The sequence below is a fragment of the Apteryx rowi genome, unplaced genomic scaffold, assembly GCF_003343035.1.
Source record: "Apteryx rowi isolate R43461 unplaced genomic scaffold, aptRow1 scaffold_123, whole genome shotgun sequence".
In the NCBI taxonomy this organism is placed as follows: Eukaryota; Metazoa; Chordata; class Aves; order Apterygiformes; family Apterygidae; genus Apteryx; species Apteryx rowi.
In genome coordinates, this window is record NW_020447453.1 from 1483242 (window position 1) to 1499134 (window position 15893).

A 15893-nucleotide genomic window follows, 5' to 3' on the forward strand; every position below is an offset into this window, starting at 1 on the left:
GAACTGAGAGTCACAAGGCAAAATAGTCCTGGTCTAAATCCTTTAAGAAAAACTGAAAGAACTAAAACCCACACCCACTCAAATGTTAGTTGTTGCTGGGACTGGCTGGAACTGCAGTTTTATAATGTAGCTTTTTGTTCACTGGATGGGGCTACCATATTTCCATCACATAGTATGGCAGCTTTTGAGCTCTACTAACCAGAGGTGAATTCACATCAGCACTCTCCAAAGTAAGACTCACTCTCCCATCAAATCTCTGTTCTTCCCAGAAAGTGAGTTTACATAATTCCACTCTTACTAAACAGTATATTAACTTAACATGCATGAAGAGAGGACAAATACTTCAAGTTTAGTTTCTAAACTCCCAAAGYTATAGGTAATTACCCAGCTGATAATGCTTCAGCAGTTCACAGCCCACACAATCAAGCGGAAGAAACCAGAACAGCTGAAAATGAAATGACATGAATGTGACGCAGAAGTGGTTTTGCAGAAGGGGAGGGGAATCTAAGGGACAGTTTAGAACTGCCTGGTTCGATGTGCATTCCAGATCTCATGACAGACAAGCAGCTGTGCCCTTCCACAGCACCCTCTCCTTCCTCATACATGTGTCCCTCTAACATCTACATGAGTTTTCATAACTTCAGTGGAAGAGACTGAAACCTTACAGTAAATGTAAAGCTCGTACATAGACATACAGTCAGAGTGCAAAATGAGGGCCCAGGATTGGAACCTGCCTCTATTTCTGTTCCAATTCTAGTGCATTTGAAGTGCTGAGAACAACTTGTGAGAATCTACTATTGTAAATCAAAATCTAAAGTGTTGTCTCTGGTTCTGAGCAGGATGGGAATTTTAACCTTAACTTGAAAGGAGTGATATCAAGCCTGAGGCACCAAGGAGCCTCTCCTCTATATACTTTCAGTCACATTAAAATGCTTCAGCTAGGCAAGATCACTTATCATATATATACAATACAGGATTTCAGGACCACTGCATCACACATTTTTATCACAGAGGCTCTACAGTTTGTGGTCTAACTTCCTTCAGAATAACTAATGCTAGCAGAAAACAAAAAACCCACAGATGTTCTCTCATTCTTCCACCATTTCAATATTGCRATCCAACGAAGCGCAGCAAGAATAAAAAAGTCTCCAGATCTCCATAAACAAAGCAACCATTTGCGTTCATGTTTTCTAGTAAAGATCAACAGGTCTCCACTGATCTTAGGCAGGATAATCTTATGGGTAAATTCGTTTTATCCTGTCTCTGGACCAGTTTTCACAACATTTCGCATTTCACTACCTCCTTCCTAGTTCCTTACTTGTGGAGACTTAAGAAAATGCTTGAATGGAATATGGTTTATCCATATAATAATAGAGTTCTGAAATCCCAAAACAACAGTGCAAAATGTTCCCTGAAATAATGGCTATTTCAGAGGAACATCTTGGAAAAACTTTTAAGATACTTTAGCCACACAGCCCTTGGCCAAACTTTTTATTAGACCTTACAGCTCTCTGTGGCAGAGGAACAGGGCTCCAATAACAAGGGGACAGTAGAGTGCATATGCACAGCAGTTCCAATATGTAGATTTATGCTGTCCCTTCATTGCACCACATAAAATCAGACTCTCTTAAAAATCACTTCCTTTTAAAGCAAGTTCATGCCTGACCATAAACTTCACTAAAACAGAACTTCAGTTAAGAGGATGTAACAGTCATTAACAATAAGATACACAGGGGTCATTATCAAAGACTTAAGCTCTATAAACACAGAAAATTCAGGTCAGGTCATGCTTAAAAGAAAGCCCAAAATGTTAGTGAAATGGCAATTAATAAAGCATCCAAACCTCTTTTCTGTTGGTGATAGAATTTTAGAAGAGAAATCTAATGCCTCTTTAAAAATGGCTGAACCTGAATCTAAATCTATTGACTGTATTCTTTTAGTTTTTGTTCAGTGTCAATGCAAAATCCTGCATCTGGGATGGAATAACTCCATGCAATAGTTCAAGCTGGCTAGGTAGCAGCTCTGCAGAAAAAGAACTGAGGTGCCTGTGGACAAGCTGAACATAAATTAGCAAAGGGCCCTTGCAGCAGTGATGACCAGTTGCCTAGTTGGCAGTTTGACTGGGCTGCATTAGCAAGAACATACCCTGTAGGCTGGAGGAAGTGATTATTCCCCTCTAATGAACACTCACAAGGCCACATCTGAGTACAGTGTCCAATTTTAGTCCATGTCCAATACAAGAAAGACATGAACAAACTGCAGCAAGACCAGAGGAGGGTCACTAAGATGAACAGGAGTCTAGAGAACATGATGTAGCAGGACAGACTGAAGGAATGGGGCTTGTTCAGTGTGCAGAAGGGAAGGCTTAGGATGAGATTTTTTTGCTGCCTTGAACTACCTAAAGGATCATTATAGAGAAGACAGAACCAAAGGGGTGCCCAGAGAAAGGATAAGGGCAACAGTCACAAGTTGCAGCTTCACTTATACATCTTCTGGTGTTCTCATTCTTGATATCCCAAGCTCTTCAGCTCTGATTTACCTTTTAGTTGTCTATTCTCATAAATCTGCCCTGATGTTGTGTGTGAATTCCACTCTATGCAACAAGACCAAAGAACAGTTCTCATAGTCAAGCAGAGGAGACTTCCCTTGAGTCCTGAGTTTCTCCCAGAGCTTTCAGACATGTCAGAGTCTCTTTTAATCCCATACTACTGGAAAATGTGACTGGTCCACACATCAGTATTGATGTTCTCTGATTCCCAGTTAAATATGTAAAAAGATGATAAAAAGCATTTGTCTCCACAGCTTAAAATGTTTGCCCATGCTTTAGCTACCTGTCATCTTCCTGACCTCCTCTGGAAACTCTTGTAGGCAAATTCCTCACCTCATGAGTGGATTTCTTCTTGCTGGCTACTGTAGGTTCTGCCTGGGGATAACCACAAAGCTAAAAGTCATCACATCACTGCACATTCATTCTAGGTTTGAATTGTTTCATTTGATTCTGGCTTTTTTTGTTTTTCTTGAAGGTGAAGAGTGCAGCTGAAGGGACCAATGGCAAAATTAACACAGTAAATTACATCTGCATTATTTTTCAGATAAGCTAGTGCTACTTTAAATCAAACTACTTTTCCTTCAGTGTTTTTAATTTTATAAGTGCTGTGCTCCAGAGCTTTCTATTAAGCAAAGTGTTTTTAAATGAGTCTTAAATAATTTAAATATCTCTTTTTTGAAATACATCCCCCTCCAGGAATAATTTTTGTCAATTTTTGCCTTCTTGAAAAGAAAACAGAACAGAGAAAGTATTTTATTATTCCATCTACAGTTTATAAGAGCAGGAGAAAGTGTGCAACAGTAATAGTCTCCATTCAAAAGCAGGCACACACTGAGAAAAATCTATAATGTTGTGATTTGTCTTCTCAGCATTCCTCCCAACTCAAATGAAGTTAAAAATAAAATGAAAAATAGGAGACATTTCTTATTCTGAATTGATGTGAAGAAGGATGTTGTATTTGTTGGTTTCAGCTAGCAGTTCCCCTCCAGGAAGGAAGGGGCCTGAGGACTTGGTATCAGCACCCTGATACTGCAGAGATGAAAGAGAACACAACCCAACATCTCCTTATTAAAGCATTAAGGCTTTAATGTAGATCTAAGCACCTACTATGATGTGTCAGGAGTTTGGCCTTTCTTTGAGTGGAGGACAGTTTAGTCCCATTCTCCAGCAGTTATCCCCCAAAGGCAGTGGCCAAAGTAGTAAAAGCACAACACAGGCCCGAAAACAGTTGGTACAGGCCTGTGGGGGAATGGACTTACTGCATTGTTACTGCTCCTCCTAAAGGAAATTAGCTACGTAAAGCAGAGGAAAGGTAATGAATTACTAATACAGCAGCAGTGATACCATAGTCTGCATGACCCACCTTGTTTTGATAAGGTCCCAGCTTTATTATAAGACAAATTGGAAGTCTCCTTACACTACAGCCCCATCAGATTTCCCCAGGTATGTCAATAAGAGAAATTAGGTGATGTACATCTTCATTTTACCTGATTTTATTAAGTTCCTTGTTAGACAGAGGAATAGAATGAGATGATGTCCATAAGCACACATTAAGGGTATGCCATGACAACAAGAAAAGCCATGCAGCTACTTATGTTTTGATAAAGAAGAGGTGAATATAAACCTAGGTATTATGAATGAGATCCTGTTTCTTCAGMGTTAAAGGTATGATAATGTTCAAATATGATATTGCTGTTTGATTTAGGTAGGGAGCAATGTATTTTCTAGAATAGCTAAATAAGGTATGTGAAAGGAACGTAAGGCCAAAAGAGTGCAAACTGATGAAGTAAACACCTAGAAATACGAAAGGGCTGATGTTTGTCTCTGTGTTTGAGATTCAGCATACACAGTGTCCTCTGACGCAGTAGCTTGCATTACAGAAGTCAAAACTATGTCTAACCTCAGCAGTGTGGGGTTGTAGCTGCATAACTGTATCACAGTCATAAAGCCAGTGCAGCTGTTGCATCAGAGAGCTCACAGCACACCGCAGGGAGATTGTGGTGCTCACAGTCGGGAAGACAGACAGCACCCTGCACCACCCCAGCTCTCAGGCTGAGAGTGAACAGACTCATTATTGAACTGTTAATATAACGTCCCTCCTGCTCTGGGTGTGGATTGTATGCTGTACACAAAGGATGACTACAGATCACACTATATTTATATTCAGAATGGTGCTGATCTTCCAAATTCTGCAAAGGAATCATGGAAGACTAAGAAGCTACCATACCATAAAGCATGGTGGAAACACAGGGAAAACCAAGCAAGTCACAATGAAAGGAAAAGTGATGCTGAACTGGAGCTACTCTCATTGTGCTAAAGGCTCTGCACAGGTAAACTATAATCTTACAAGCCAACAGCAAGTGGGAGAGTGATCTGGGGAGTCAGTAAGCATGAAATGTAAAGATTCTTTTTAAAAAGAACCCAAGTTGTTAACATTTCTCTTCATGTATAAGTGCAATTTGAACACTTCCTAATGATCAGATCAAAGGAGGCCAAAAATAAGTCTGATTGCCGTGAAATTAGGAGTCAGGCCCAATGCTTGAATAAATGGCAATTGTTTTCTTGGGCACAACCACTGTGAATTTTCAGGAGCAGGGAGGCTGAGCAGGAATCTGCTCCCCCCCTCTTTTAAGTAGCTCTCATGGAAAGGCTCTCTAGTCTTACACTCCCACCCTAATCAGAAATAAAKTTACACCAGTTTTCATGCAGTGCAACAGCAGTGCCAATCAGAGTAAAAGCAAGCCACTTCAGTTTCTGGCAGGCTCTGTTTAGCACAAAACATGATTTTAATGCAGAGTGTTTATTCATGTTCATATTGCACAACTCAGTTGTTTATACCAATAGATGTCTCCTTCCTTGGGACATACACATGAGGTTTTGAAACCCACATTTTGGTATAAAGTCCTTTTCGATAAGAGTAAAAAAAGACATAGTTTTACAGCTTTATGTTTCACATGATCCAGAGCCTAATTCTTCCAATGCATTCAATAACAAAAAAATAGGTACAGTTCTAGTGATGCCAGTGCTGTTATGTTACCCCTCAACAAACATAAGCAGAAAGATGCTCAGGCCCRTGATATTTTGTACCAGTGTGGGGCTCATACACCATCATTACTTGCTGTATTATGCAGCACAGTACATCTGAGTCCCAGTGACTATTAAAACATTTAACTTATTATTTCCTGATACTTTTTCAAACCAAAGCTCAACTAAAAGGTTGTCTTTAGGTTGATTGTTAGGTATTTAAGCACAAAAGACAGAGCAGCCCACAATACGTATCTTATATATGAAACTGACCTGTGCAAATCACCCCATGCTCTAATTTGTCTGTCTTGTCCCTTGATTGATTCTTTTTGCCTAATACTTTAATTCAAACTTTGTGAGCCAAAAAGAATCACTGTTTGTTGTAAGTTTGTGTAGTGCCTATTTTAAGAAGGTGTTAGGACATGAGAAAGATGCCTAGGCACTGATAGGTAGTCATGAACTACTGGTAATGCTACTGCTTCTGTAGTACTATAAATGTCCTTTTGAAGCAAAGATGGTAAAAGGTTTTGGGGAAGAAAGGAGATTGGGTTTGGAAGACACGCTGGAAATACTAGTCACTCTGGTTACATGATCAACCCTTTGATGGCAGGTATATGGTCAGGTCTGGGTTGTTGTCACTCAGTAGGTGCCCTTTCATGCAACCTCTAACCAAAGCCTTCCACTCTCTCTGCTCTCTTTGCTCCACAAAAATGACCCTTTCTGTGCTGTCACAATCCACTTCCCTACTAAAGAAAGAAATGCCATTTTTGGTGTTCTTCACTGTTTGGTGCATTCCAAATCCTGACTGTGCTCACAGACTATCTGCAAAATGAAAAAAAGGCTGGTGGCAGCTGAAGTGTCCTTCCTTTCCTAAGCAGGTATTAATTTATGCATGCCTATCATTACATCATTTTACATCACCTCAGTATTTGGAACTCTCTGAGAGGTGAATAAGTGGTTGGCAAAATCTCTGGGTATTGGCACGATGGGCTTTCCTGTCAATTTTTGCCAAAAGACATTTCTCTAAGAAGAACTATCAGAAAAATTAATATGCTGCTAAACCAGAAGAAAATGCTTTCCTGCTAGAAATGACATAAGTAATCAAAAATGAAAGATAACAGAAAATCACTTTACTTACTATATGTCGTGCTGCAAACACTCCATCAACTATTGCACAACAGAACGCTGCTACCACGCCAAAGCTGATAAACACGATGGATGCTACTAACTGAGAAGAGAAAAACAGATTGAGTAATGTTTTCAATATAATTTTTTAAGTAAAACAATTACACTAATTATTCTAGTATTCTTGAATGATGTTTTCCCTTGGTGTCATTCACATTGTATTGGTGTGGCAGGATGTCAATCATGCAGGAGAAAAAGAAAAGGCAGAAATTCTTGATGCTGAGTTGACATACAGTCCAGTCTACTAGAAAAGCTTAAATCTTTCTAGTAAAAATTAAGTCAGATGTAAGAGTTATTAAATTCAGTAATGATTTCTCCTAAACCAACTTATTTAATAAAACAGCAATGGTGTCCATAGGAAGCATGGCAAAAAGCCACATTCCTGTTGGCTCACATCAATCTCTAGAGCTTTGCTACCGTGGTGGTAGTTCACACATATAGATAAAGACACTGCAATGAATTAATAATTAGCTTGTCAACCTTCAGAAAGCTTTTCTTACCCCAAATTGTTTATAACGCTTCTGCCATTACAAAATCACAGAATCACAGAATAGCTGAGGTTGGAAGGGATCTCTGGAGATCACCTAGTCCAAATCCCCTGCTTGAAGCAGGGTCAACTAGAGCAGGTTGCCCAGGACCGTGTCCAGATGGCTTTTGAATACCTCCAAGGATGGAGACTCCACAACCTCTCTGGGCAACCTGTTCCAGTGTCCACAGAATCACAGAAGGGTTGAGGTTGGAAGGGAGCTTTAAAGGTCATCTAGTCCAATACCCCTGCTCAAACAAGGTCACCTAAAGCAGGCTGCCCAGGACCCTGTCCAAACAGCTTTTGATATCTCCAAGGATGGAGACTCCACAACCTCTCTGGGCAACCTGTTCCAGTGCTCTGTCACCCTCACAGTAAAAAAGTTTTTCCTCATGTTCAGACAGAACTTCCTGTGTTCCAGTTTGTGCCCATTGCCTCTCATCCTGTCGCTGGGCACCACTGAAAAGAGTCTGGCYCCATCCTCTTGACACCCTCCCTTCAGATATTTAAATGCATTGATAAGATCCCCCTCAGCCTTCTCTTCTCCACGCTGAACAGACCCAGCTCTCGCAGCCTTTCCTCATAGGAGAGAGGCTCCACTCTCTTCATCATCTTAGCAGCCCTCTGCTGGACTCGCTCCAGTAGCTCCATGTCCCTCTTGTACTGGGAAGCCCAGAACTGGAAACAGTATTCCAGGTGTGGCCTCTCCTGGGCTGAGTAGTGTGGGAGCACCACCTCCCTCAACATGCTGGCAATGCTCTTCCTAACGCAGCCCAGGATACCATCGGCCTTCTTGGCCACAAGGGCACATTGCTGGCTCACAGTCAACTTCCTGTCCACCAGCACTCCCAGGTCCTTCTCTGCAGAGCTGCTTTCGAACAGGTCAGCCCCCAGCCTGTACTGGTGCATGGGGTTATTCCTCCCCTCCCCAGGTGCAGGAACCTGCACTTSCCTTTGTTGAACTTCATGAGGTTCCTCTCTGCCCASCTCTCCAGCCTGTCCAGGTCTCTCTGAATGGCAGCACAGCCCTCTGGTGCATCAGCCACTCTTCCCACTTTTGTATCATCAGCAAACTTGCTGAGGGTGCACTCTGTCCCTTCATTCAGGTCACTGATGAATAAACTGAACAGGATCAGGCCCAGTACTGACCCCTGGGGGACACCGCTAGCTACAGGCCTCCAACTAGACTCTGCGCTGCTGATCACAACCCTCTGAGCTCTGCCATTCAGCCAGTTCTCAGTCCACGTCACTGTCTATTCATCTAGCCCACACTTCCTGAGTTTGCCTATGAGGATGTTATGGGAGACAGTGCTAACCACCCTCACAGTAAAAAAGGTTTTTCTCCTAATTTTAAATGGAACTTCCTGTATTTCAATTTGTGCCCATTGCTTCTTGTTCTTTCACTGGGTGCCAAAGAAAACAGTCTGGCTCCATCTTCTTTACTCTATCCCAACAGGTATCAATCTTAAGACTGACATTCTGTTTCAGAATGACTTCTCTGGATTACAGTCTAAGTAGTCCAGAGTCCAATCATGTCTCCTGTTTCATTTTGTTTTTAAACAAAACCTTTTTTCAAGCAATTACTGTTCTTCTGAATTCCTTCAAGAATCCCAACTTTGAAGTGCACAAGAAATGATTTAGTGCAACATTTGCATATGGACACTCTATTATTATATTCCACAGCTGCAATAGCAGAAATGCCTTTGAGTGTAGCAGATAAGAAAGCAAGCATGCTTGGTAGAATCTGCTAGAATATCATGGCTTAAGAAAGAAGAGTGTCATCCATGAACAGGATAAATCAGACAAAAAACAATTTTCTAAACCAACCTTACTTTCTACAGGGCAGGCCTATGCTCTTTTATAAATCATACTGTACAATGTTTATGTGGGAAACCATTGCTGAGGGTGTTCCCCATTCTCTGTCTTTTCACTCTACTCACTAATGATTTCAGGATACTCTTTCTGCTTTCTCAGTATCTCCCTTCTCTTTCCTTTCCCCTGCAATCTTTTGGAGATTTTGACAGTCACACTGAGCATTCACTGAGAAAGACAAGCCACGCTTATTTGACCTGATGTTTGCATCCTAATTGCTGCAACTTGAAAAAGCAAAAGCAAAGAGAAAAACCTATTCACGTGTCACCGCCAAACATCAGCTTTTTCAGTCATCTAATCTTTATATCAAGCATTTTTTTCCTGAGAAGTAATGAAACAAGTGAATAAAGCTTATTAAAAGTAAGACACTGTCTTTGCGGACACCTGTAACTTAGTAATCAGCTTTTAGAACTCTTTTACAGCAGATACCCTATAGAGAGGGCACCAAGTTTCATCTCAGAGCAACTTATTACAGATACATTATCAAATTGGGACTGTAATACTGACAGTATAAAGTTAATATAGCATCAACAGGGGAYACAGCATTAGTATTTTCCCTCAGGAAAATGCATATTGGACAAGTAAGAAATTATGGCCTTAGAACCCTATAGCATTGGAAAGATGGCTTAAAGCTATATCAAACATTTGGAAATAAGAGCTCTCAGTGAATCAGCAAAAAGTACAGCTTAAAAGTAGATAACCCAAAAGAATCACAGCTTTCAAATGCTTTTTGATATACTCTTTTAATCCTTCATTAGCTTGTGGAGCAGAGAAAATGGGTAACCTATGTCTTTAGGCCATATCTTGTAATCACAAACAAGCCAGCACTGCCACAGGGGTTGCTATGTAATCTGAATCCTAGGCACAGGGAGGGACAAGCAGGCAAAAGTAGCTGAAGCTGATGTTACTGGCTGATCTTGTGAACCAGCTGCACACCCATCACAGCCAGCTCCATCCTGCAGTGAAAAGATGGAAACCCTAAGAAAACACTGCCAGCTGTATCAGTCTTTGAACTCTGCTATCTCTTGGCTCTCCAGCATGGTGGGTCAWGTCTTGCAAATCTGGCTATCTAAAGATCTTGGCATGCAACTCATAGGATCAAGAAGGCTGTGTATTCCTTGTAGAGCACTACCATTACTGCAAAAAAGTTTGGGCTGGTGCTGCCCTGTTGCAGGTAGATTTGCTACAGCCCTGGTCTCCTTATTTGAAAAAGCAGCAGTGTTTGAAAGTTCAGATTAAGTCATTATTGTCTGATAGCCCTATCTTGTTTTTGAAGTCATAGCAGTCAATCAAATAATTAGTGGGCTTAGCCAGGTGCTTCTAGATTGCCTGAGCTCAGGATGAATTTACTGGAAGCTGACCTCAGGATGGCTTTCCATTTCACACATGAGCAATTTATTGATGATTTACAATCCCCGAACCAACATTTTCCACTCTTGGAGATTGTTTAAATCACCTAATAAGAGTCTGCTGGCCTTTCAGGTTCACCATATAGCTATAAGAGACCACACACAAAGATGTACTGCAAATTGACTCCTTAGGCATGCTGGTGACCACCTACCCTTCAAGCAGTTGTGTGGAAGTCAAAGGCTGTCAGCCAAATTGTGCTGTTCTTATTCATGCTTACTAGCAACTACTTCAGTGAATGATCCCTTTGAAATTAAGAGGACAGTTTCTTGACTAAAGTAATATTGCAGAATGCAGAATGCAGAAGTTGCAGAATGTGATGCTACATCATCTGGGGTTCTGACTTACTCAAATGAACTTATATATGTTTCAGAAAGACAAAGGCAGTAATACAATAATGAGAACACAAAGAATTCCTTAAAATAAAATCACAGATTAATATTCTCTCTCAAGCCTTCCTTTGTTCAGTGAGAATGTGGAAGCACATAAACAAACTATAAAATGAATTACTTTTAAAATAGCAGCCAAGACAGTCTAATGAAGAGCTGTTGTAAATTCAAAAGCTAATTTTCCTGAGTGGTGCATGATTGCTGGAGTTGTGAGGTTATTGAGCCTAGCAGTGTCAAGAAGGAAAAGCAGTACAGTCATAAATGAATACAGAGGATTTTTTTTCTTTTAAGAGGCAGCTAGTGTAAAATAGAAGTTGACAGGTAAAAGAAATAGCACCTTTAAAAAATAAATACTGATCCATCACATCATGTCATCTCCATTTTTAATAGCAGTATATTTTGTCAGCAAAATCCTTCATTATTCATAACAATGTATGTTAACAGTTACTCAAGAAAGAGCTTTGCTCTCAGTGTTGGATTGCTATGCAACCAGGCTTCTCTAAAACTATTATTATTGGAACATATTTACTATCAGTTCTGGTAGAGAATACAATAATTTTCTTATTTCCAAGGGAAATATAAAGTCCATTACTAAACAGTGAAAACTGTACTCTGTGGGCCTAACAGTTAAAACTGAAAGTCAGCTGTTTAACACAGATGTTTTAGTAAATGGGGGAGCTAAATAGCACTTAGAATGAGGGACTTTTGCACACACTATTAAGTGAAGAGCTATTATCTTCAGTCATGTGACAGAAATACAAAAGCACTCAAAAATGAAAAACTAAAGGTTGTACAGCTAAACACCTGCATACTGCCTTCTTTAAGAAGAAAGGCACACATTTTACTGCTAAGAATTCATGTGTATTAGATAAGCTCATGCCCCTTTAGCAGACATACAGCGCCACCAGCTGCATATGGCTCAAGTCACTGGCATTTGCCCTGCCGTGCAAGTGAGTCCAGAGAAGAGAATCATGCTGGGGGACATCCCTCGGTCATGGAGGTCAGTCAGGTAATCTGTTCAGTTGTCAGAACTGTACCTCGCACAGGTACATGGCAACTAATGGTCTCCCAATACAAATCCCAGGCCTGGTTTTGGAGTTACAGTGGGCCACAGACCATGCCAACCATGCCCAATAGGGAGTTGMCAGGCGCCACACAGGCAAATATGGGACTCGGGATGGTGTAGCCCATAGAAGAGGGGTTTCCTCTGGAGTGCTTCCCAAGAGTTAACGAACCCCAGGTACACCACAGCTGGAGKGACCACACTGTGGGATTGCTGTCACCTAGGGGCACACCCTCTAACGACCTCAAGATTGACAAGACCAGGCAAAGGATAAGTGACACCACAGACTCGCACCATAAACATCTAGGTGCTGTGGAGCCTGTTAATGGGCACGTTGTTATCAACTGAGCAGTGTTGTAGACTGAGCACTAGGTTACCTGTTGATGTGCACACTGTTTTTCACTAGAGCCATACAGCTTTTCTATGACTGTGGGCTGTCATGGTCTTGACTGGCTATAAAAGAGAGTAAGACACATACGTTCAGTGTGCGCTCAGACCCACCGTCAGCTGGCCTGCAGACCTGACAACCCATCCGTCTGCGGGGAAGCCCCTGATGTCAACAGTGTGGTGAGAAGAAACTGGGGAAAACTATACCGGAAGGGTGGCCCATAAGGAGCAAGAGCAGTCACTGTACTGTGCACCCATTGTTTAACTATGGGGCTCTGATATGTATATATATTTTCAGTTCTGTTGTATTTCTAGCTTTGCTATACTTTTAGCTTTGTTATAATCTCCTATCTCTAATAAATTGTCATACTTGACAAATGAGTTCAGCGCAGCTAATCCTGGAATCTGAAAGAATCCCGGACGCCCCTCTATTGGAGCATCACAGGAGTCTGATGCAGCCTTTCTCATACTTCACCGACACACATCAGGTCCCCGGGTACTTTATGTACTGAATCACAGGTTGCTGGCATGGTGTCCCCTACAATGTGACACCATGAGACATGCAACCAACTTTTGTCTAGCAGACCCAGCACACAGAAAATTACATCACTCTGAAGCATAAGCACCTGCTTGTTACAGGCTAGTATCCCCCAGCTGTTTTCAATATCACCATCACACATCCCTGTGAGACTTGCTAGGTTCCAGGTCACAATTCTGACACATACTTCATTTCTTCACAGCTCTCATTTAGCCTTTACCTGCCTTCAGTCAAAAGGCATGACTATTCATGTTATACTGGCAATCACTTCTGAGTGCTGGATGCTTTGTGAGATACCTCATTCTCTCCATTCAGACTAAGTAGACCTGAAACTTTGGAAAATACATAGATTTTGTTTTCTACATCACTGCTGCATCAGATATAAGTAACATTATATCTCATAAGCTCATCTTCTCATGCTAAATGGCTACTTTCGCATTGCACAGGCTTCAGTGACTCCAAGCATTGTGCTCTTCATCAAGTCTCTGGGGTTTTTTCCAGGCAGAGGAAAAATCACAATTACCCTCACTGATATAAATTGAGAAACTCTGTCATTCAATCCCTTTTGCTTTCAAAAGTAAAGGCATTGCGAAAGGCTGTGTAAATGTTATGCCACAGGTTTGTAAGGCCCTTTTTATCTCCACACAAGCTGAAGCAAACGTATTTGTTAAAGAAATACATGGGGCAGTTTGTTGTAGGCTGTCCCTAACATTAAATTTCCAGAGAAAGAGTTTAGTTCTGTGGAGTGTTTTACTAGTTCGATTTCCCTATGTCTCCAAGCTCAGAGCTTGATACAGGCTTAAACAAATTCACTGCACTTTTTCAGTATACTAAGGTCAAAGATGTAAGAGCAGAAGTTTACAAAAACTGTATCCCCACCCAAAACACAATGACTTTCAATACCTGGCACAATCTTAACCAGGAACTGCATCTGTTACTATGACAACTGAAGAAGGCTATAGATTAATAGCCTGTAAAGCTAAGAAAATAACTCATTGCATTCCACTTGAGATACTGCTATCAACAAAATACTGCCTGTGTTGTGAGGTAGGAGGATAGAAGAGAAAAGCACCTTTAACTGTGAGCTAATTTTCTCTGATTTGGCATCTCCTCCTTTGTACGGCCCCTCCCCCTCCCACAAAGACCAATTTTGCCCCCTGCCCTTGGGCTAGAACTTTTGCTTCTGTGGTGAAAATTAAGCTCAGGCAAGGCTCCTACATTGGCTCTCACAACTGGGCTAATTAGGAGGTTTCTCATTACACTAGGTAATGCGCTTCACAATTTATGGCCTGCCAACCTATTCTTTCCAAAGGCTGGTTCTTCAGTAATAGCATTGCTGTAATTGAGGCTCTGCTGGAGGGCTGCCACAGCACAGCAGACAGGATTATGTCATGTTCATTACTCATTAATGCCAATTTCAGTTGTAGCACTGGTTACAATGACATGAATTCCTAATGATGAAAGACTCTTATGACTGCCCACCCAAAGCCTGCAGAACCATTTCCCAGACTGGCTTCCAAATGAAGGAGGAGAGAAAAAAAAACACTGACTGTCACTGTTTAAACAGCACAGTCCTGGGAGCAACTGAAAGAACTACACATAAAGAGAACAGCCCAAGAAGACAAGGTCTGTGGTTGGGTCCCATCCATAAACACAGAACTTCCTTCTGAATATAGTACATCTAATAAATGTAGCCAATATAGCAGATACCTCTGTTTCCAAGATGGTGGGGCAGACATCTTTGAAGGCCTCCAGACAGAGACTCTGCACACATGATGTAGTCAGACGTGTCTTGTGTTTAGATTGACTGACCAAGTTAGAAATCTACAGCCTTTCCCCAATATCATCACTGTTGAATTTGGCAAGCCCAGTAATACATTGTTGAATACATTCATTGTCGGTAATTGATTCAGATTTTCTTCTCTCACACTGTTGTTATTACCATTTCAGGGTATGTAGCTGAGCCTATGTAACTGCCCACTGTCATCTGAAACGGAGTCTTCCCCTCCTGTCCTTAGCTTCGGTTCCTGCTTCCAGTCCTTTCTCCTGTTCCCCCTTTCAAAGAAGTGCATTCCCTCATACCATCTCCAGTGCTTGCCTGAGTACACAACAAGCCAGTTAAATTCACTCACCATACAGAAAACTATTTGTTCACACAAGTGAGTTAAATCAGGTTACCATAAGGGGAGACAAGCATTAGACCCAGTGCAAATGAGAGGGTGGCACCATATGGCCAAGACAGAAGCAAAGGAGGTAGAAGTGATGGCAGCAACTATTAGGTTTTCTCACCAGCTCATGTAATTTGCACTCCTAGGGATTATCAAAATAAGAGGTATGTTTTAACCATAATGAAAAAATGATATAAAGTGGGTTTGTTTTGCTCTTTGTGGTCAAAGAGACTTTTGTCTTCCTGCCTGTGAAGAAGTTCACTGTTTTCCAGTATCATGTCAGGGATAATTAAGAAAAACAGCAACATGAAAAGGCCAGTTGGTATAACACAGGCAGGGGAGAGTTCCCATGAGAAATTTAAGCAACCTCACAAGTATAAAAAGGAARGATTAATTAGATAAACAAATGTTGGGAAAGAATACAGAAACCACATGAGAGGTATCAATTATTTAGCCAAGGAGAAAAAACAAATTAGAATCCACTTTCAAGTTAAAGTCAGCATTTTCCTTCAGAAAATTTCTCTTTTCTCTTGTCTCACATCCTGATGGGCAAAATGGTAAAAGGCAGAATTCACAAGATCTTTTGTTACTCCTTAGATATACACAGGTAATTCATATCATATGTAGGCATAGCTAATGGATATTTCTTTCTCTTKTTCTCCTGTGGAGGTGTCAATGCTCAGCTTTTGCAGGTAATTATCTAACTGGGACAGTCCCATTGGCAAGGGACTGTAGAACTGCCTGCTGTTGAGAAATGGGTAACAAGGTGACATATGGTCCCAGCTC

The 15893-nt window shown here is 41.2% G+C and overlaps 1 protein-coding gene across 1 annotated transcript in view; it reads right to left on the bottom strand.

Moving 5' to 3' along the window:
• The window catches only part of TMEM255B (transmembrane protein 255B), an 86112-nt gene that overhangs the window by 39246 nt on the left and 30973 nt on the right, over positions 1-15893 (bottom strand). Inside the window, exon 5 of the mRNA XM_026055385.1 lies at positions 6711-6800. Within this exon, the coding sequence (XP_025911170.1) occupies positions 6711-6800 (90 nt within the window). The remainder of the gene's footprint in view (positions 1-6710; positions 6801-15893) is intronic.